This window comes from Leptodactylus fuscus, chromosome 1, assembly GCF_031893055.1.
Source record: "Leptodactylus fuscus isolate aLepFus1 chromosome 1, aLepFus1.hap2, whole genome shotgun sequence".
Classification (NCBI taxonomy): domain Eukaryota; kingdom Metazoa; phylum Chordata; class Amphibia; order Anura; family Leptodactylidae; genus Leptodactylus; species Leptodactylus fuscus.
Window position 1 is genome coordinate 56,701,817 of NC_134265.1, and position 21,512 is coordinate 56,723,328.

The window sequence follows — 21,512 nt, forward strand, 5'->3', positions numbered from 1 at the left end:
AAATATTTCTCCTGTTACAAGGAAGATTTTTTTATGGCGTGTCCTGCCACTAAATCTAATGTATGGACTTACCCTAAGGCTCCATCTAGATCAGGGATAGGGAACCTTTGGCTCTCCAGCTGCTGTGAAACTACAACTCCCAACATGCTCCATTCACTTCCATGGGAGTTCCAAGAAGAGCAGGGCAAGTATGCATGCTGGGAGTTGTAGTTTTGCAACAGCTGGAGAGCCGTACGTTCCCTACCCCTGATCTAGATCCTCCATGCTGGATTAGAAAAGCACTGTATGGGGTACTGCTCTTCCTCCAAAAACAACATAAGGAATAGACCTCATTATAGGTCAATGGGGTCCATCGGGCATCAGAGGAATCACTCAGACTCCAGAGACTTAGAAATAAGTGTAATAACACTATCTACAGACAGAAAGCTCCCAGAATGCTAGTTAAAGCCATCATTCCAGTTCATGACTTTGTCATACTCCTGAATCCTCTGCTTGATGTGAGACAGCTTGTTCTTCAAGTACTCGCAGCGTTCCTTCTTCTCCAAAAACGTAGGATCCTAATTGGGAAGAAAAAAAAAAAGAAAAAACTTCATTAGCTTGGATTTCACATAATTGCTTTGGAAAGAACATTAGGACACAATGCTTTACATGCTGTATACAGGCCAGCTGTAGACACCCAACAATAAAACCGCCTGGATGCACAAAGTTCATTTTGTTCTGAGAAACAAGACAACACACTTTTATAATGTCCGTATTATATTATTGGAAAATGTTCATCTGTAGAGGTCTAGGTTCCATATAGTCGTATTTAAATACAATATAAATATATATATATATATATATATATATATATATATATATATATATATATATATACACTCACCGGCCACTTTATTAGGTACACCATGCTAGTAACGGGTTGGACCCCCTTTTGCCTTCAGAACTGCCTCAATTCTTCGTGGCATAGATTCAACAAGGTGCTGGAAGCATTCCTCAGAGATTTTGGTCCATATTGACATGAAGGCATCACACAGTTGCCGCAGATTTGTCGGCTGCACATCCATGATGCAAATCTCCCGTTCCACCACATCCCAAAGATGCTCTATTGGATTGAGATCTGGTGACTGTGGAGGCCATTGGAGTACAGTGAACTCATTGTCATGTTCAAGAAACCAGTCTGAGATGATTCCAGCTTTATGACATGGCGCATTATCCTGCTGAAAGTAGCCATCAGATGTTGGGTACATTGTGGTCATAAAGGGATGGACATGGTCAGCAACAATACTCAGGTAGGCTTTGGCGTTGCAACGATGCTCAATTGGTACCAAGGGGCCCAAAGAGTGCCAAGAAAATATTCCCCACACCATGACACCACCACCACCAGCCTGAACCGTTGATACAAGGCAGGATGGATCCATGCTTTCATGTTGTTGACGCCAAATTCTGACCCTACCATCCGAATGTCGCAGCAGAAATCGAGACTCATCAGACCAGGCAACGTTTTTCCAATCTTCAATTGTCCAATTTCGATGAGCTTGTGCAAATTGTAGCCTCAGTTTCCTGTTCTTAGCTGAAAGGAGTGGCACCCGGTGTGGTCTTCTGCTGCTGTAGCCCATCTGCCTCAAAGTTCGACGTACTGTGCGTTCAGAGATGCTCTTCTGGCTACCTTGGTTGTAACGGGTGGCTATTTGAGTCACTGTTGCCTTTCTATCAGCTCAAACCAGTCTGGGCATTCTCCTCTGACCTCTGGCATCAACAACGCATTTCCGCCCACAGAACTGCCGCTCACTGGATGTTTTTTCTTTTTCGGACCATTCTCTGTAAACCCTAGAGATGGTTGTGCGTGAAAATCCCAGTAGATCAGCAGTTTCTGAAATACTCAGACCAGCCCTTCTGGCACCAACAACCATGCCACGTTCAAAGGCACTCAAATCACCTTTCTTCCCCATACTGATGCTCGGTTTGAACTGCAGGAGATTGTCTTGACCATGTCTACATGCCTAAATGCACTGAGTTGCCGCCATGTGATTGGCTGATTAGAAATTAAGTGTTAACGAGTAGTTGGACAGGTGTACCTAATAAAGTGGCCGGTGAGTGTAATATATATATATATATATATATATATATATATATATATATATATATATATATATATATATATATAACAATCCGTACCCAGGAAACACCAACCTAAATGTGAATTTTGTCTCAGCTGGTGTATATGCTAGGTTTACAATAGCATCAGCCGTCTGTTGTTCTGGTCCATCAGAAGACCAGAAGAATAGATCAGCTGACAGCTAATATAGCTGTCACATATGACAGACTGCAGAGACTGTAATGGTGTCTGTTGTTTTTGAACTGGCAGGTGTAAAAGCCATTTATTCAGCACTTTTTTGGCCGCCGGCAGACACTACAATGGAGTCGCCACACCGAATGTGAATGTAGCCATAGCAGGATGTCTTGGTGTGTGGTTAAACGGACACCATGTACCAAAATTTTGTTGCACACTAAGGCAACAAATAGATGGTGTGACATTAGGCAAAAGTGTCTGAAGATGCACCAGATTTGCCATCCAGTCACTGTGATAAACCTGGTACATTCTTACACCATATATTGTACATGTATCCCATCTATATATTAAGACAGGTTTAGCAAATCCGGCCTGAATGTATTCAAATGGGATGAAGCTCTCAAAATCATGTTATGCAAGAATACAACTGCATGGGAATGTCATGTACTGGATCACATGGAATAAAGCAATAAAACACCAGATATGTGTAGTTATAAATTACCAGTGTGTTATAGGCCATCATAAAAACATACATTTATAGCATTTATTTGTCAGGTTGACCTTGACTTCTATAAAATGACATTGTCATTTCTATAATAATAGAACAGGGAAGCCACCTTAAGAGAGAAAAGAAAAACCCACATGGCTTACTTATATTCCCTTAGGAGATGCTTGTCATTTTAGGACTATCTGCGCCCTAAGCAGGGTAAAGACTGACACAAAGAACAGTTTCTATTCTGGTGACTGACTCTGTGGCTTCTGGCTGGGATTTCTAATATTCTAACTATAATAGTGAACTGCAATAAGGTGAGCTGTTGTCTTTTGGCCACACATTGCGGAAAAATCTGCTTTTTTTTGTTGCAGATTTTGCTGTATTTTTTGAGCCAAAGCCAGGAGTGGATTGAGCAAAAGGGAGAAGTATAAGAACTTCCTACTGTATATATTTCCCATTCCTTTTCAAGTCACTCCTGACTTTGGCTTAAAAAAACACAGTAAAATGTGCAACATATAAAGCCACTTTTCTGCAACGTAAGGCCTCAGCCTTAAACAATGTGTAAGAAATCCACTTATATATATGCAACAGTGTCAATCAAACTTGTAGGACAATTGTTCTGGTATGGCGCTGTGCACATCTGTACTGGAGACTTGTTTGGAGCCTCAGGTGTAGATTCTGCAGTTTTTACTGTTTAGCACAAATTTTCTTATCAATTGAAGGACACGTTAGTGGAGTCGATCTGATGATAATGTTATGGCTTCTATCTATGACAGATGCTACAATGCTGATGTGTCTAAGCCAAGTTCCGGTTCTACTCTTTTTGCACAGAAGTACGCGATAGCTCTCCCCTCTAGTCACAGCAGTACCTACCGTACCAAGCCCTTTACTACATTTGCTTGTTTAATCTACCAACTACACAGAAAATTTAAATTTATCCATTCTGGTGGTTACAAAACCAGACACCCACAGACCACGTGGCCCATTTTAAAAATCAGTCGTTTTTATAAAGCCTTAAGCTATTGTCACATGACCTTGTCTGATTCTCAGCTCTGAAAAACGGACGTATTGATCAATTTAACATCTATTCTGAATCCATTTTGCATCTGATTTTAGGGGACCATTAAAAAATAAATAAATAAAATTATTTTTTTTGACCCAAAACAAAGGTTAGTTTTGAACAAATGCAAGTCTGGCAACAATCTGTTTTTATGTCCATTAAAAACGTACCCACCGATTTCTACTGCTTCTAGGTCTGTCAAAAAGGACACAGCTAGAGCATGTCTGTTTTTCACAATTGTCTATTTTTTTTCTGTCCGTCACACACATGCGAGTACACTCGTCTATTCTCATGGTTCTTAAAATGATTGTGTGATTAAGGTCTTATGTTGACATTACAGAAAAAAAAAATCTATAGTGGAAATTGACACGTTGTGCAACTTTATGACACAGATTTTACCCTTTGCCATGTCCAGGCTGAAACCCATAGCAATTCTGTAACAAACTCTTCAACAAGCACTGCACAATTCCTTGTGTATCAGTTTCGTGTGGTCACACCATAACAATTAAAGGGCACTTTAGTTTTATTGTATGTGCACTGAATATACTCACATTCTTTTTCTTCTGATATTCTTGCAAAACCTTTGATATCCTTTCATGTTCCTGAAAAATTAAAACATACAATGTTCTATTTTAGCACGCCGTCCTCATTTACACATTGCTAGTTATATAGTTACATGTCTGGACTTCTTTGTGCAAAGTAATATATTTATAAAAAAGTTGATGTCATAAAATATAAAAATATAAAAGCTGCCATACAATAGAAAGTGTGGTCTATAGTCGGTATGTAAAACTACATCATGATAATAAACATAGGAAACCTGGTCTGTAAATGGTCGCTGGATTTATATGCAGGCAAAGAATATGATTTGTAAATGACTGGGTGTCAAGGATTCGAGTCTTCTCTTCAGCGACAGACTCCTGTGCTCACATTTATTACAATGACATAGGTGGAGCGCTGGAACTGAGGTTATTAGTGGAAACAGCAATTAAGCAGCTGCTGCGGTGAGGGCAGGTGCCTGTTACGTGCGGCTTCTGAGGCGTTATCAAGCCCAGGTAAAGAACATGAGGCACTGAACGTTTTGTCATCATACACCCTAGTGATCACACCTATCGCACTGTCACATACAACAAATGGCCAGAAAAGACGTTCCTAGAGTGCTGTGAATATTAGGGGCATGGCCACAGGTTGCAGCAGCAGCACACAGCTAATAGCCTACTCACATACAGAGGCCAATGGTTGCAGAAATTTACAGGTAAACTGAAATATTACCTGCAAATCTGTACAGCCATTTGCCACTGTGGATGGGTGGGCCTTTGGCTGCATGCAGTTGAACCAACATGTAGTTGAGTCTTTAAATCATGACTGGAACACAGAATTAAAGGCATTTTCCAAGCTAAAATGTAACAAGTCATCAAGATTACACTCGGTTCAGACTAATATTTGGAGACTCCGTCCCCCATTCCACTTGAAATAGGTAGAGATAAAAGTCCTGCTTGTATATAATCCTCGGAAACCACATGGAAACCAGGTGGACCCCATTATAGTCTATGGGGTTCATTGATTTCCGCAGGTAAAAATGGGCTTGTTAAGTGGAGAGAGTTTCCGTTTTCAGGTGAACCTAGCATTAGAGTTGCTGAGTGTTCTCCCCAGCTGATACAGAGAGCAAAGCTGGAAGCAGACAGTGCTGTTCTGTATATAATGGCTTAATAGTGTATGGAAGCTGATCTGCAGTAACCAAGTCTGACCACTACATAGAGAACAGCGCTGCCTACTTCCTGTACCTTTCTCTGCCTTAGCTGCTGAGAACATTTGGTTCATGTTTTAGACCCAACTGATATTATTATCTGATATCTTAGGATAAGTCAGCAATATTTTTTATCCCAGAAAACTCCTTTAGATTAAGGTCCCACATAGCGGAGCCTCAGGAAAAAAGCGCTGCAGGAAAAACTGTAGCGGTAATGCCTCGCGTTTTTTCCCACAGGGTGTTCCTGCAACGGTTTGGAAACTGTAGTGTGTCTGCTGTGCGTACAGTATTTTCCTGCTATGTGTGGATAGGATTTGCTAGATTGTAAAATGTCACCGTTCTTCCTGCCCCAATGAGGATTCCAAGGATTTAATATTGATGGTCTATCCATAGGTCATCAATATCAGATCAGGGGGAGCCCAATCGATCGGCTGTTTGAAGGGGCCACTTCATGGTTTATCCGGCACATTGCCACATATTTAGTCACTTGCTGTACGTTTCCATTAAACTATTTATCACAAGGAGCTGCAGCAAGTGTAAGAACATATTACGAAGTCAACTGTAGGCAAACCCAGAATTTAAATATTTCCATAAAATAAATCAGATTTTTTTTTTTTGGGAAGAGTACTATTAAGGCAGTTCTATACACGGAGAGATCAGTACCACAAACACAAGTGTATTACTCTCACAGGCAATAGCCGTCTGACTGTAGGTGTTGGGGTATACTGATGGGCGTGCACACACATTGAATGAGCCATACTTATAAGAATGCACTGATGGTCATTACAGTAATACGCTCCAGACTACTACTATAATCCTCTACAATTATTGTTCACAATGAATCATTTATACTGTAGATGGCTTTACTATTTTGGTACCTAAACAATATACACATGACACATGATGAATTTACACAGACACAAAGTTTCAGCAGAATACCCGCAAGGGAAATTTCTCCAAGCCAGAGCACAACTTGTCAGACTGAAAAGTCCTGAAAGGTCTCTTCAAGAATGACAGGGAAAAATTTGGAAATTCAAATTGATGATAAACTTCAGGTTATTGCAGGGGTAGGGAACCTTTGGCTCTCCAGCTGCTGTGAAACTACAACTCCCAGCATGCTCCATTCACTTCCATGGGAGTTCCAAGAACCGCAGAGCAAGTATGCATGCTGGGAGTTGTAGTTTTGCAACAGCTGGAGAGCCATACGTTCCCTACCCCTGGGTTATTGGGAAACAGATTCAATATAACACCTGGATTCACGAGCCCTTACCCTTCGTTCAAATCTGCGTTGGTATTCCGTCCGGAGGAGTCCACATAGGGACCTCAAAAAACAAAATACCAAACGCAATTTCAAGCGGTGTGCAGTAAAAGTACACGGACCCCATAGACTATAATGGGGTCCATGTGCTTGTCGCACGCGCTGCCCGCACAAATCATGTGAGTAGGAAAGTGCCTGTAGATTATGAACTACTTTCCTGTCCAGAGATCTGACAGCAAGCACACGGACCCGATTATAGTCTATGGGGTCCGTGTGCTTTTACTGTACAGTGCTTGCAATTGCATTTGGTATTACATTCAGGAGGGTCCCCAAGCGGACTCCCCCAGATGGAATACCAACGCAGATGTGAACCAGGCCTAACATGGACACAATTCAGCCCCCTCCATTAGACTATTCCAGATGGTTATAAACCCCCTTCCCAACCCATCACCCCTATATACTGTACTTACATATTCATTTTCTGGGTTTCTGGGTAATTTTCTCATCACTGCATCCAGTTCACCAAACTTTTTCAGTACCGCCTGTACCTCAGCTGACAGTTCTTTGTACTCAGAATACTGGTCATTAAACACAGCTTTATATCGATCTCGCTCGTCATCAGATTTTATTGCCTGGTATTTCCTATTAAATAATTCAGAATAAAAAAGAAATAAGCGTTAAACATTGAATGCAATAGACAGCAGTTTTCCCATGTGGCCATTAAAAATCAATCTGCTTGTTGCCACAGTTTTGACCATCTGTTGGCCACAACATCAGACCCCTGCCTAAAGGTATTTTACCATATGAAACAATGCCATTTTCTTTTGGTTTGGCTTTATTCACACACAGCATTTTGCAGGTTTTTTTCCCTTTGCTTTTGGGTGACAGAGAGAGTGAGGATAGGTTCACGCGGAGGAATATGCCACGGAATCGGCCAGTTTCCGACCCCATTGTTTTCAATGAGAGGCAGAGATGGTAGCAGGTCGTTGATAAAAGTCAGCTGATTCCACGACTTGGGGTCCATAACAATTAGGCCTATTCATCTGCATCTAATAAGCAGAGGAAAGCCGCAACGGGATGCCAATGAACTGCAGGGTCCGCCAGAAATTGGAATGGGGGGCGGAGTTCTGAATGGTCATACAACACTACTGACTGTAGCCTTACAATAGGGCTGAACAGCTTGAGGCTTGTGCCACAAATCCTGCAATGAAATCAGCGGGAAGAATGAGCAGGAGGCTTATTTTTTCAGCATCCTGAATCATCTCTGCTTCCTACTGAATACAATAGGAGGCAGAGCCATCAAATGGCCAGAACATGTGTAACTCCTCCTGTACTTATAGATAGCAGATTATGCTAGCAGAGAGGTTAGCAGAAAGGTTAGCTACACTCACGTAGGTAAATAATGGAACAACAAGTTCTACGACCAATACTTACGCCACATAGTCTGGCATGACGATAGGCTTTGGAATATGTCCGGCTGGAATATATCCGCTTATGAGCTCAGGTCTCATCTCAGCGAGTTGGTTAGCTCTCTGCTTCCCTGGGACATCAGTCACTATGTGGTCATTACCTGCGGATACGTCACGCTAAAACAAACACAGCAACAAAGTCATGTATGAAAGGACACACTGGTGATCACTTATATAACATATAGTCTTATAAGACAGGTTTCTGGTAAGATATCAAGATAGCTGTACAAATGCCTGGATTTTTATTTTATTTATTTATTTATTTTAAAAACAAGATGTTCTTCTAAGGTTGTCTCATTCCCCGGATAACAGATGGTGCCCTGGCTAATGTATGAACCGCTGTACTTTCAGAAGCAGAGAACCTTACACTGAGATTTAAAGGGGTTGCTTAGACTAAAATATACGGTATATTTTTTTAAATTGGGCCAGGGGAGGTGAGAAATAAATAAATAAATAAAAAAAAATCCCATCCTCACCTGTCCCCGCTGCATTGGTGTCCTCCCAGCGGTGTCCTTCTCAGCTCTCTTCTTGCAGCGGAAACCTCAACAGCTATGACGTCCTGGGTCCCTTTCACTGAGGCCAATTGGCGGCCTAAGGATGGGACCCCGGGAAATCACAGGACTACCGCTGGAAGAAAAAAATGGAGCTGCAGGACCAGAGAACCTGGCACAGGCGATTATGTTAATTTATTTGTTTCACCTTCCCTAGCCTAATTAAAAAATAAAATTTTTGCACTGCACAATCCCTATAACTGGAAGCAGAAGATCCAGAATCAATAACCCCGAAGATAAGCTGTTTGGCCAGGGAGAAGCAGAACAGGAGACACATATACAGAGTCAGTGTTTATTCTGTCTTATAGAGGGGAGTCCCAATACAGTGCACGAGAAGGAGATTACAGGAACATGCTGAGCAGAACTATGTAATGTCTAGCTCATGGTTTGTGGCTTCTTGTCTTTGGTGTGTTTTTCTTCTTTAATCCCATGTGCCATACGCTGCACTCTTAGCCTTGAACTAGGTATCTAGCACTGCACTTATTATTAGTTTGGCCCGGAGTGTTCCTTTAATATAATTAATACACATATAGGAACATCAGTCACATACAGTGTCAGTAACTACTCCGCACTGCTATTTACCCAGTTAGGAGGATCCTGCACTCTTTATAATAGATTTGTATGTGATGATTTTAGAGAATGAAACAGCAAATAAGCACCAGAATCTGATAATTAGGTACATGTGCCACACATGGCTCTGAAAAAGCTGTGTGACATCCATCTGAATATAACAATTTACCAGAGCACACAATGGCTAATAGATCTGCTCTTATTTTCACAGTATTTTAGAAGGAGCAATATGTAAAAAGTGAGTTCTGCTTCATTATTTTCTATGAGAGCCAATGGTTGGTATAATGAAAGCAATGTCTGTACAAACCAAAGCAGATAGTCCTGTAGCAAGTCACTGATCTGTATAATCTCAAGGAAAAGGATTGGTCACGCTTCCATCAGAGGTATGTACTCCGCCACAATGCACTTGTCTTACTGCTGTGTAAGAACTTCCTTAAAGCTGCCACAAGAGGGAACTACAGACAAAAAAAGCCTCATGATGAAATCTAACTCCACTCCGGTTATCTCCCTCTGATACATATACACAGGAAGATGAGATCTATGACACTGTATGGCACTATGTTAGCTATGGCTACCTGCTTCACGAGATTGTCATCAGTGCTTATCAAAATCATCAAGCCAACAATTTCTAAAATGTACTTAGTTTTTATGTTGACTGAACAGACCTGATAGACAGATAATCTATCAATCTAACTTATCTATCCATGTCAAGAGATTTACTCGAGACTAGAGAGGAGTGAGTATATTTGATCGAATACCTCCCCTGAATAGTTTTTGGTGTAAAAAAATGGGGGGAAACGAATGTTTACAGTGTGGTATTCGACCGAGTACACCAATAACTATGCAAAGGGAGGTATTCGATGGAATACTACTCGCTCATCTCTACTAGGGACCACATCTTTATGGCAAGTCTACTCTAGATAAGAAGAGCCAAATATACCCAGTGAAAGGACCACAGTGGGGGTGAACTCACCCAATGACATACATTTGCATTGCTTTTCTCAGGAAGTATCAAAGTGCAGGGACCATTGTGGAGTAGGGGAGGTAGTGGCGGCCATACAGGCGCTCCTCCCCAACACCCACAAGGGTCAGTTGTTCGTACAGGGAGGCAATTTACTTATTAGTATATTTTGGGTATGTGGGGAGAAAACCCACCCCCTTAGTCGGATTCAAACCCTGGGCCCCAGCACTGCAGGGTAACCGCCCACAGGGACACATTGATGTACCCTCAAAGATCTTGCCCAAGACAATGCTATTTGGAGCTGATCACTTGCCACTAGGGTCTGTTTCTTATGACTTGGTTCTTATATAACCTATGTGTTAATAGAATACTGGCAACCCAAAATTTACAATACAAAAGTGATAGTGCATATGATTCTGTATAGATAAAGGAGAGAGCCTTTAGACTCCCACATTTCCCATATGGGTATGCAGATATAAATTGTTTAGAGCGGATTTTTCTAGTGCACAGCACATTGTGACATATACGTGTATTTCCGGTTTTGGTTGCCATGCCTAATGACCTGGTCGGGGGTAATGCTGTGTGTGCAGTGAACAAGAAGCAGCAGGTTTAGCACATTCCATATCTCCTTCAGCACGGTGCACTGCACAATCCTATATCATTACACACGTCAGGTCCCAAACATACACAAAGATGCAGCAGCACCCTGCGGGCACTAACATATATGCAAGCATGTGATAGTGTTATTATTTTACACTGCACTGCTGATACCTCTACCTTACTTGTGTATGCTCAGGATCATTGTGCACATTTTTAATAAACTGTATTTTAGTCCAAAGCCGATTTTAATTAATTCACGTCGGATAAAGCGATTTCCTACCAATCCAAAAGAGAGAAGCAAATTCCCTACTATAGCTAATATGAGATTGGGGAGAATTGTATGGGAATCATGATGCAGGTCAGTATAGCAAATCCATGTTCAGCCACTGATTCACTGCAGTGTCACACACCAGCCATTAATAAACATGAGAATCATCAGAGCTTCGAGGCCGGAGCGCTTGAGAATTGTAGAGATGAGTAGTTTTTTTTTCTCTTCTTATTTTGCACATTTGCTGCCGTTATTGTTTTAGCAAAAGTAAGATATGAAAGAATATTTACTAAAAGAGGTTTTCCTACTAAAGAAAAGTATCCGCTATCCATAGAAATGGGAATAAATATCAAGGGAATAACTGCTAAGACTCCTAGTGATCCCAAAAACAGAGACCCCACCATCAAGTACCCCATGAAGGGATGTTGTACCCAATTGTCAGTCATTCCATTCAGTTCTATGGTATTGTCATGGAAGCCAACCCAGCAGTCCTACAGATACAAATAGAGGATTGGGGTAAATGTCTTTAGTTGAAAATCCACTTTAAAACGGCATTAAAGCAAGTGCACTTTAGTACAGTAATGCAGTAGGATCCCATCATGATACATGAGGGGAACCCCCTTCCCCCATATAGAGTACCAAAGTTGGTGGGTTTGGGGTAAATCAATGACTAATGATTTATTCTAATACTGAAGCCAGATTTCTACTGTACAAGGCAGTGAGGGCTACATGTAGATCCATGGTTTAGCCTCTTTTATATTCATAGACAGAAACTGTATAATTGTACTATATACTTCACATACAGAAGTCATCTAGTAATATAGCTACCAGTATATAGTAAACAGGAAATGAAACAAGTTCCCGAGGTGTGAGTATACACACATATCATAGTCCATAATTGTGCCGCAGTATAATTATATGATCAGGACGGTGCTAAGCAGGTAAAACCCAGACTGACATCAGCATCGCTGACTACAGGTAATACTAGTCATGTCTAGACATGTGGAAGGGGAATGGATCACCTACGTGGTGGTTTTCTTTAGTCTCGTCATTAAAACCAGATACTGGTACATAGTTTTGTTTTCTGACCGGGGAAAGACAGCGTTCAGTCAGTGTTTGCTATGGATAAATGCTACCAAGTCACACTGCCATTGGCAGCGTTCAGTCATATTCTTGCCATGAAATTTGACTGAACTGCTTACTGACGTTCTGAAAGGATGGCAGGAACTACAAGCTAACTTTTACAAACCGTACTATAAGTCAATAGAGTGGGATTCATTGTGAAATGGATCCAGCAGAACATTGTGATTTCCATTATGAACGAAGGCACAACAAATATGTGATCCTTTATTCACCTAATGTAACTCTGTCTTAGGAAAGTACCGTAAATATTTAAGGTAGTAAAACATCTTCAACTTATTAGACAAAGCCAGATATTTACATGTCATTTCCATAAGTAAACCTGCTAAGGTGAACAGTCAGTAGTACAAGCTATTAGGCTCACATAGCTATGACTATTGGGATGGCTGACAGGCCAAAACAGCTTAGATACACCATCCATTTATGATTAATAGAGATCTCGCTGCTGAAATTCCCACCAATCCTTCAAACATGGCAAACACTACTATAGCATGAATCTTGAAAAGTGTTGCATCGCCATATGTTTGTTTTCGGAGAAACATTACTTCCCTGTACACAGATGTAATGCATCTGGATTTCTGAACCATATTACAGCCTAAAATTCAATCTAGACCACTGGTCAAGAGAACCAAACAAAAAACTTCATAGGGATGTTTGATGCTGGAAGTTTAGGCTATTAAACGCAAGTTCAGAACAAGATTCGCATGTGTGATACAGTCTGGAAATTTCACACTAATTCCAGCCGTGTGCTGGAGGCCTGAGCTTTGTAAAAATCTTAAGGGAGTCCCAGCACATCAACCCAAACCCATAGATAGATACTTTGAAACTTTTCACTACTTACTCATAGCACCTTCCAGAGATCTCGGTGCTGAGGACCTTGACATGTCCAAATTGATAAGATCCGTCAGTAAATAATTTCCCAACCCCAGGCGGCATTGATCCCCTCACCCACCCACACATCATCCTGTTCACTCATCCTTTGAGCCAGTCACAGAAGAAGTCTCCCAGCTCCCCTCTTTTATACTCCTCAGTCCTAGTTTCTGTCCCCTGGATGGATTGTCATTACTCACCTTACTAGAATACTTAACCGCTCTCACTTCTGCAGTCTTTCTTGTTACTTTATACATGGTGTCTTAACGCCACTACTGAATATATCCTCCCTTGTCCCTGTGCTGATAACTACCAAACCATCTCTCAATATTCAGAATCTTGGAACACTTAGTCTACTTTTGCCATATCCATTATCTTTCCCATAACTCTCTTTTCGACCCCTTACAATCTAACTTCCACTCTCTGCACTCTAAGTAACGGCTCTTACATAAGTCTCCATTGATCTCTTTGCAGCTAATTCTTATTACCCTCATCATTCCATAATGCTGCACCTCCATACATTTGCTCCTAAATTTCAGTCTACGACCCAACCTGTGCTCTCTGTTCAGCCAATGACTTAAGACTAACATCCTCTTTTATCAGAACCTCCCACTCCCATCTCAAAGACTTCCCCCAAGTTGCACCACTTCTCTGGAATGTGCTACCCTAGATTAACACCCAACCTCTACAGCTTCAACAATAAATCCTAAAGACACATCTCCTGAGGTAGGCCTATCACTTCTGCACTTACGCTCCCCAAACTAATTCTCCTCTGTTCATGTTCCTCCATATTATCCCATGGGACATTATGCCTTCATCTGAATTTAACTCTGTATACCTAGGCACTTTGAATCTGCACATAAATGGACACTGACTGATAACCGGCTCATACAGCTTTATCTATGTGTCTTTAAAGTAACCTTTTTGACCAAAAAAAAGGCAGGTCGACTGTATTAGAACTTCTACCTCTTGTGTCACCTCCGTCTACCTCACAGATTTTAAGCTCTCACAAGCAGGACCCTCACTCCTATTGTGTGAACTGATGTGTTATCCTCAAAATAATAGCAGCAATCTGACTGGCTACCATTAGTAACTACTCTACGTAGTTTATAAACTTATGATCACGAAGACCTCCACTGATCATGGGAATGGGGCTCCTGTGACCCTGTTAGAACGGAGCAGTGGTCAGTCACGTACACAAGTCTATGGGACTGATGGAGACAGCAGAGTACAGCTCTATTCAGTCCATTGCAAGTCATTAGAAAGAAAGCTTGCCACGTACAGCCTAAAATTATTGCCAAACCTGTTGAAGAGGCCAATACATGTTTTGATAAAATATACGTACCGTGACTTTATGTGGATAATCATGTGAATCCTGTAGTTTCATCTGACAAATAGAAAGCAAATATATCAGGTTATTCCAGACACTATATATAAGTAATGGTAATTCATCTCTGCCTCTTGAAACGAACATGAACACTTGTGATAGTAAATATGGTAGAGTCCGGGGGAATGTATTGATCTGACTGAAATCTGTGTAATCTGCTGAAAATTGTATCTGAGCTATTTAACAATGTCAGTAATTCCCATCACTGCACTTGTCAAAGACATCTGAAATACTACTCCATATAGGGATTAGGAAGGTGTTACCCTGCAAAATGACAATGCTTACAGGAAAAACTGGTTTCTATCTTAAAGTGGTCCAAGCACCCTTTTCCATCTGTTCCCCTACTTGTTTGGGGGTGACTGAAGACCAAACCAGCTGACTGACCGTCTATTGTGTATGGAGAAATCCCAATGGCAGATGACGGTGTAAAATTAAGGATTGGGCAGCTGGACTTCAATATGTCTGATCGTTTTGTTCTTGTGGAGATAAGTCATCAATAGAGAAAAAGTTTGGCAGGACAACCTCTTTATATGACTTACTAACAGTCTAAGAAACTATGCTCGGTAGATTAGTAATTTATAACCAATTTGGGCAATATGTTTTAACCTTATTACATGGTGTCTGCATCAAATTCCAACAAAAAGTGCAAAATACCCCCAAAATGCAAGAAAAAAAATTCCAAAACAGTAAAACTGTACAGAATTAAAGAACCCAACCTCATATATGACACACAATAAAGAATTAAAAAGAAACCTACCTCACGCTCAAAATATTCTCGTCTCTTCCGGGCACTCTCATGTCTCCAGAGTTTCAAAGCAACAAGAGCACTAATAAAATAGACTAACATGATGACAAACAGGAAGATAATGGCCGCCGTCTGCCCCCCTTCCACACGACAGAAGGTGGAATACAGGGGGTTGTTGAAGAAAGAATAGTAGCACAGTCCTCCTCTATTGGTGTCATTCACATACACAATGGCCGCCGCCATGTACAGAACAAACAGGCAGATATTAATTCCAAACTCTGTTAAGGGCCACCAGTGAGAATCCAGGAGAATCGTTCTGTAGTACATGGACATGCCGAGCACCAGGAGGATTATTGTGGCCAGCCATGCCAAGCCTGCCACTACAAGTACAAAGGGAGTCTTGGGCCCACCGTAGTAGTATCCCCCTTGTAAACTAGCAGTATAGGAATATGGCTGTGAATAACCAAACATATTGTACCACTCATTGTCTTTGTGGATATAAGCTGTAACACAAGCAAAAACGCCAGCACCAAGCAAGAGTTCCACAACGCCCAGTATTCTCAGCAATCCTGCCCACGACTTCATATAAGAGTACCGCAAGTTGTACTCTTCTACCTTCTCGCTGTAGGTTTTCACAGTATGTGTCTGGCGACCCAGAGAGCCAAATGGATCATCAACAATCATGGGATCAGCTTCTTTCTTGGAGTTGTAGCTACCACCAGAATCGCCATATGGGTCCCGGTACGAATTTCCAGCTACCTTCGCATTCACAATCGAGCTTTTGTTATGAGATCCAGAGGCAGGAAGGGACGGGGAATGAGGAGGTGAACAACGTTCTCCTCCAGAAATGTAGTTGATATCAGACATAGGTTCTTCCCATGCAGTCTCTTTTTTACTCTTAAAAATGTTTTTCCACGAATCTGGAATAAACCGTCGTACAGGTCTAAGTTCAAGTGCAGTGACCGGATCCTCGCTGTCACTAGGATAGAACTCGGGTCCAAATGGAGGAACAAGTGGCAATGGAGGCGGAGGCAATGGGTCTGCACTCAATGCCAACTCACAGTCTTGTAATGTTTGCAGATTACGTCTTTGATCAGATGAGTCAATAGGCACTTGGTCATATTGTACAGAACGCCCATTTGGAGCGCTATGTTTAGATCTTGGTCCTGAAGATGATCCTCCTCCAGACATTTGTGTTTGCTTGAAGAACATAAACACAAAATAATGACAATCACAATTATTTTCATAAACATAACTTTTCTACAATGTATCATTATCAGGCTGTTTAACTCAAAGAGCATTGCCTAGATGTAGGATTGCTGTAGAAATGGAAGAGAGGTCCAGGAGAAGAAAGTATTTGGCTAAGGAAAAACAGCCTCATGTGCATGTCCTACACAAATGGCACACCAAATACATTCTTCTCTCAGACCTCCGTTTAGTTCCTGTGGCAGCCACGTACTGGTACTGTGACTAGTCCTTTTATCAATACAAGGGAATTTCTGGTGTTACTGCACTGAAAAAGAACATGCTCACATTGTATTTCTTATTCAGCTTCTTTATTACAGTCTCAGAAAGGAGAAATGGCTTCCCACTTAGCAGGTCTCCTGTAATGTTGTGCCAGGAACAACATGACACTGGGTAATGGATACAGCACATGCTACAAGGAAGTTACAAACTGGTTCATCTAATACCCAGTAGGCATAAACATTACATCTGCCAATAGGGCGTCTATGGTCATAGCCATGTACAACTATGTAAAATACAAGCCTGCTAACCACCCTGGGTCCATCCCTATACCTGTATCTCTATGTGTGTCCTCAGAATGCAGATATAGCTGAACATAATTGTGAATCAGGAAGCCATCAAATTACTCTGTGGCACTTGACAATGGCACAGGTTGGTGTGATGCAGTGATAGGGAATGTTTCTGTGTGTAGGTAGCACTAATGGGCATCATACCATGGGTGGGACATTAATAGGACATGATACCGTGTGTGTAATTGGGGGGGGGGGGGAGGGTTCGATAAAGCGGTATGATACAGTATATGTGGCGGGCACTAATGGGGCATCATACTGTTTGAAAGGGTGGGAACTAATGGGACATCATATGGTATGCATGGGTGGGCACTAATGGGGCACCATACTGTGTGTGTGGGCACTAATGGGGTACCATGCTGTATGTGTGGGCGGGCACTAATGGGGTACCATGCTGTATGTGTGGGCGGGCACTAATGGGGTACCATGCTATATGTGTGTGTGGACGGGCACTAAGGGGGTACCATGCTGTATGTGTGTGTGGGCGGGCACTAAGGGGTACCATGCTGTATGTGTGTGTGGGCGGGCACTAAGGGGGTACCATGCTGTATGTGTGTGTGGGCGGGCACTAAGGGGGTACCATGCTGTATGTGTGTGTGAGCACTAATGGGGCACCATACTGTAAGTATGGGCGGCACCAATGGGGCACCATGCTGTGTGTGTGTGTGTGGGCGGGCACTAATAGGGCACCATGCTGTGTGTGTGTGTGTGGGCACTAATGGGGTACCATGCTGTATGTGTGTGGGCGGGAACCATGCTGTGTGTGTGGGCGGGCACTAATAGGGCACCATGCTGTATGCGTGTGTGTGTGGGCAGGCACTAATAGGGTATCGTGCTGTGTGTGTGTGGCACTAATGGGGCACCATACTGTGTGCCGCTGCCACCAAGAAGGCGCCATACTATTAGAAGTAACTTTTTAGGCTGCCCATGACTGTTACTAAACGCACCATTAGTCATGATGAGTATCTACAACTAGGGACTCTTGTCACCCTAATGGCACTAATGGCTGCGGATGTCAGGGCATGCTGGGACATGTAGTTTCTGGAGAGCCACGGACCATAACACTCCCACTCCCATCGTTAGTTCTAAAACTTCAGTAAGTAAGAGTTGAGAGCAGGACAAACATGGCAGAGAGAGCAGCGCTCACCTGTAATGTCAGCCTGGTCAGTGGCTGCAGTCTATCAGCATGTCTCCCGCCCCCGGCCACTACTGACGGTCTCTTCTGTACTCTCTGCCAATTCTTTAATGATTTCACAGCTCGCTCCTCCTGTCTCCCCTGCTCCTCTGCAGACCCCGGGAATACATGGGCGGCCCTCTGCACTCTCACCTGTAGGCAGCACTCTCTCCCGGGACAGGCTTCCTCTCTTTCGGTCACATGACTCTCTTCCTCTCCCAGGATGACGTCAGGATTGGCACCGCCCTCTCTGCAGGTAGCAGGGAAGGACCGTGACTCACCTGCTGCTGACCAGCGCCCCCTGGCGCTCCACACTCGTATTACAGCAGGAGTAGTTTACAGGCCAGACCGTACTTTACATCCATGATAGAGAAAGCTGATCGTGATCTTTAGTAATATCCAATTCAATGCAAGGGGCAAAGGGGAAATAATAACATAATATGGTATTATTGAAAGACACCTCCAAGTCGTGCATAAATAGCTGTACTGCCCTTCAGAAGTCTGTCTGACAATCTGCCCCTCACCTCAAGGTTATCACCCAGCTTACCCGAGTATTAAACCCACCTCTTTAAGTGGTAATATGAAGAGTAGAAGATGCACAAAAGCATATACTAAGGATATGTGATCAATATTAGACTGGTGGTGGTCTCACGCCTGGGAATCCCCCCCACAGATTAGGAGAACGCAATGTCGTACTCGCAGGCCATGTGAGGTCACGTTGATCGCATGACTTGTTTGCAGATCAATTTCATTCAAATGATTGAGCCTGAGCTGCAATACCGAGCACAGCCAATATACAATGGAGGGCGCTGTGCTAGGTAAGTAGTGACGAGCCTGCAACACTTATCTGAACAGCTGGTTGCCACGTGTCACACCCCCACTTATTTGATGTTAGTGACTATCCTAAAGACAGGTTTTTAATATCATAGTCTTGCAATATTCCTTTAAATAAAACTTACCCACATGTTGTGAAAAAAAAAAAATAAAAAATCTGCATAGCCAAACTTTGGTGTATAGAAATCTGCAGGTCAGCCAAAACAAAAACCACCCCTGATATTTGTGATTTTAACCAAAGAGATTTACAGTGGAAAACACTGATGAATGTCCCAGTGTGGTTAGAAGTGGTTACCATGTATAGTCTCTGTCATGCAGGAAAGGGTTTTCTACTACAGAAAATTATGTTGTATGCTAGGTTCACATTAGCGTTTGGGTTCCCGTTCTTCAGATCCGCTTGGGGACCCGAAAAATGGTAACTTAGTCTGCTTAAAAAACAGTTATCCATGGACCCCATAGACTATAATGGGGTCCATTGGGTTTCTGCCCTAAAAACACAGAGAAAAGTTCTTAGTAGCTTTAGAATGCACAGTGGTAGCAGTTGCTACTGGGCCTTCAGGCTCTGAAGGGGCCCCAAAGGTCTCTCTGAGAGATAAACTATAGCAATATTCTAAATGACACAAAGTAGGAATTACAAGTTTTTTTTCACCGGGACCCAGGAGTTATGCCTCTGATGGGTGACAATTAGAGATGAGCGAGTACTGTTGGGATCAACCGATCCGAACAGCATGCTCGCATAGAAATTAATGGACGTAGCCGGCACGCGGGGGGTTAAGCGGCCGGCTGCTGTCAAAGCGGAAGTACCAGGTGCATCCATTCACTTCTATGTAGCGTGCTGTTCGGATCAGCTGATCCGAACAGTACTCGCTCATCTCTAGTGACAATCCATAGAGCCAACACGACTATCAAGGTGGTCCCACAAATGTTTAATTGGGTTCAAGTCTAGCGAATTAGAGATCCAGGGAAATGTTTGGAAGTCTTAGTCACGCTCTTCTAACCATTGTTAGACAATTGTAGACGTGTAAGGGAGCCTTCACACGGAGTATACGTTCCGCTCATTCTGAACATAAAACACGTTCAGAATGAGCGCGTAAAAATCAGCTCCCATTGACTTGAATGGGAGCCAGCGTACGAGCGCTCCCCATTTAAATCAATGGGAAGCTTTTTCCCCTTTGCTTTCAATGTGATACGCGCGTATTATCTAGTTAAACACACACACGCGTTTTGTTTTTTTAATTCTGTTGTATTTATAGTCATTTTTGCATTTCTTTCTTGACAGATAGGACTTAAAAATTCCCAAATACTTTTTGCTTAAAAAAAAAAAAAAATCAATATTGGTCTTTTACAGTATGATATAGTAATTATTTTTCAAGGTGCAAAAAGTTAAGTCATCATTTAGAGGAACCTTAGGGGTATTCTAGAACTGTACTCCAGCAATCCTATAAAGGATGAATGGAGGTGCTGCCTTCAACAACAACCCAAAATATAAAATTTGACCCCTACTCCAGGACCGGCAATGATGAAGTCCCATTCATGATCATTTGACTGCTGCCTCAGCAGTGACCTCTACAAAGACTATACCTGACTGCTGAGGTCAGCATCTCTGGTAAGGCCTAGAAATGACGGGGATCAGGCTGCTGAAGCTGGAATAGAGTACTTTAAAGGAACAGTTACAATTTTTTTTTCTTTTTAATGTTGTACAATTTTCAGGCTCTGTTCAGACAACCTCTTTAAGCCCATTCTATTTCACCTGGCTAGACACCAAGAATTGATGCCTCTTTTGCTACTGCTCTGTATATTGATTCACAAACTGAATGGTTCCTTTTATATAAATGTCCTCTAGTGCAGAGGTTAGCAACCTTTGGAACTCCAGCTGTTATAAAACTATAACTCCCAGTATGCATACATTCTCTGCTGGTCTTGGAACTCCTATGGAAGTGAGTGGAGCATACTGGGAGTTGTAGTTTCACAGCAGCTGGAGTACCGAAGGTTGCTGACCCCTGCTCTAGGGTATACCCACAGTGGATGCATACCCTGTGGATTTGCCTTTACAGAATTGAAATGATATTAGTTTTGCTACTGATACATGAACTGTATGGTCAGTCTACAGTATCTATATCCACATAGGATGCATGTGCTGTGTATCTGTAGGTGCAGCAATTCCACAGCATTACAGAACTGGAAAAGTAGATCTCATCCATATTCAGTGCAAGATTTTGCAGTGCAAACCACACATAACTAGGTCTTCTGTACAGAGGTTTAATACACAGCACTTCAATAT

At 42.3% G+C, this 21,512-nt stretch overlaps 1 protein-coding gene across 2 annotated transcripts; it reads right to left on the bottom strand.

The window, feature by feature from the left end:
• Window positions 1–406: 406 nt before the first annotated feature.
• MARVELD2 (MARVEL domain containing 2) lies at window positions 407–18,587 on the bottom strand. 2 transcript variants are annotated; one of them, XM_075262428.1, is made up of 7 exons: window positions 18,551–18,587; window positions 15,422–16,609; window positions 14,623–14,664; window positions 8,283–8,434; window positions 7,319–7,490; window positions 4,395–4,445; window positions 407–557 (listed from the first exon to the last, which is right to left on the bottom strand). In XM_075262428.1, exons 2-7 carry the CDS (start codon window positions 16,598–16,600, stop codon window positions 438–440), a joined length of 1,716 nt encoding a protein of 571 aa, XP_075118529.1. In that variant the 5' UTR covers window positions 16,601–16,609; window positions 18,551–18,587; the 3' UTR covers window positions 407–437. The 2 variants fall into 2 exon arrangements, with proteins under 2 accessions (XP_075118529.1, XP_075118530.1); XM_075262429.1 differs by lacking the exon at window positions 18,551–18,587 and adding an exon at window positions 18,371–18,417.
• Between the last annotated feature and the right edge of the window lie 2,925 nt (window positions 18,588–21,512).

Bases quoted from the DNA above. Each gene is read 5' to 3' on its own strand.
- MARVELD2 (XM_075262428.1), bottom strand. From the start codon at position 16,600: ATGTCTGGAGGAGGATCATCTTCAGGACCAAGATCTAAACATAGCGCT. The intron at 8,435-14,622 runs GTACGTATATTT...TGTTTGTTTTAG, and splicing joins ATTATCCACATAAAGTCACG to CGTGACGTATCCGCAGGTAA. The intron at 7,491-8,282 runs GTAAGTATTGGT...ATTATTTAATAG, and splicing joins GTCATGCCAGACTATGTGGC to GAAATACCAGGCAATAAAAT.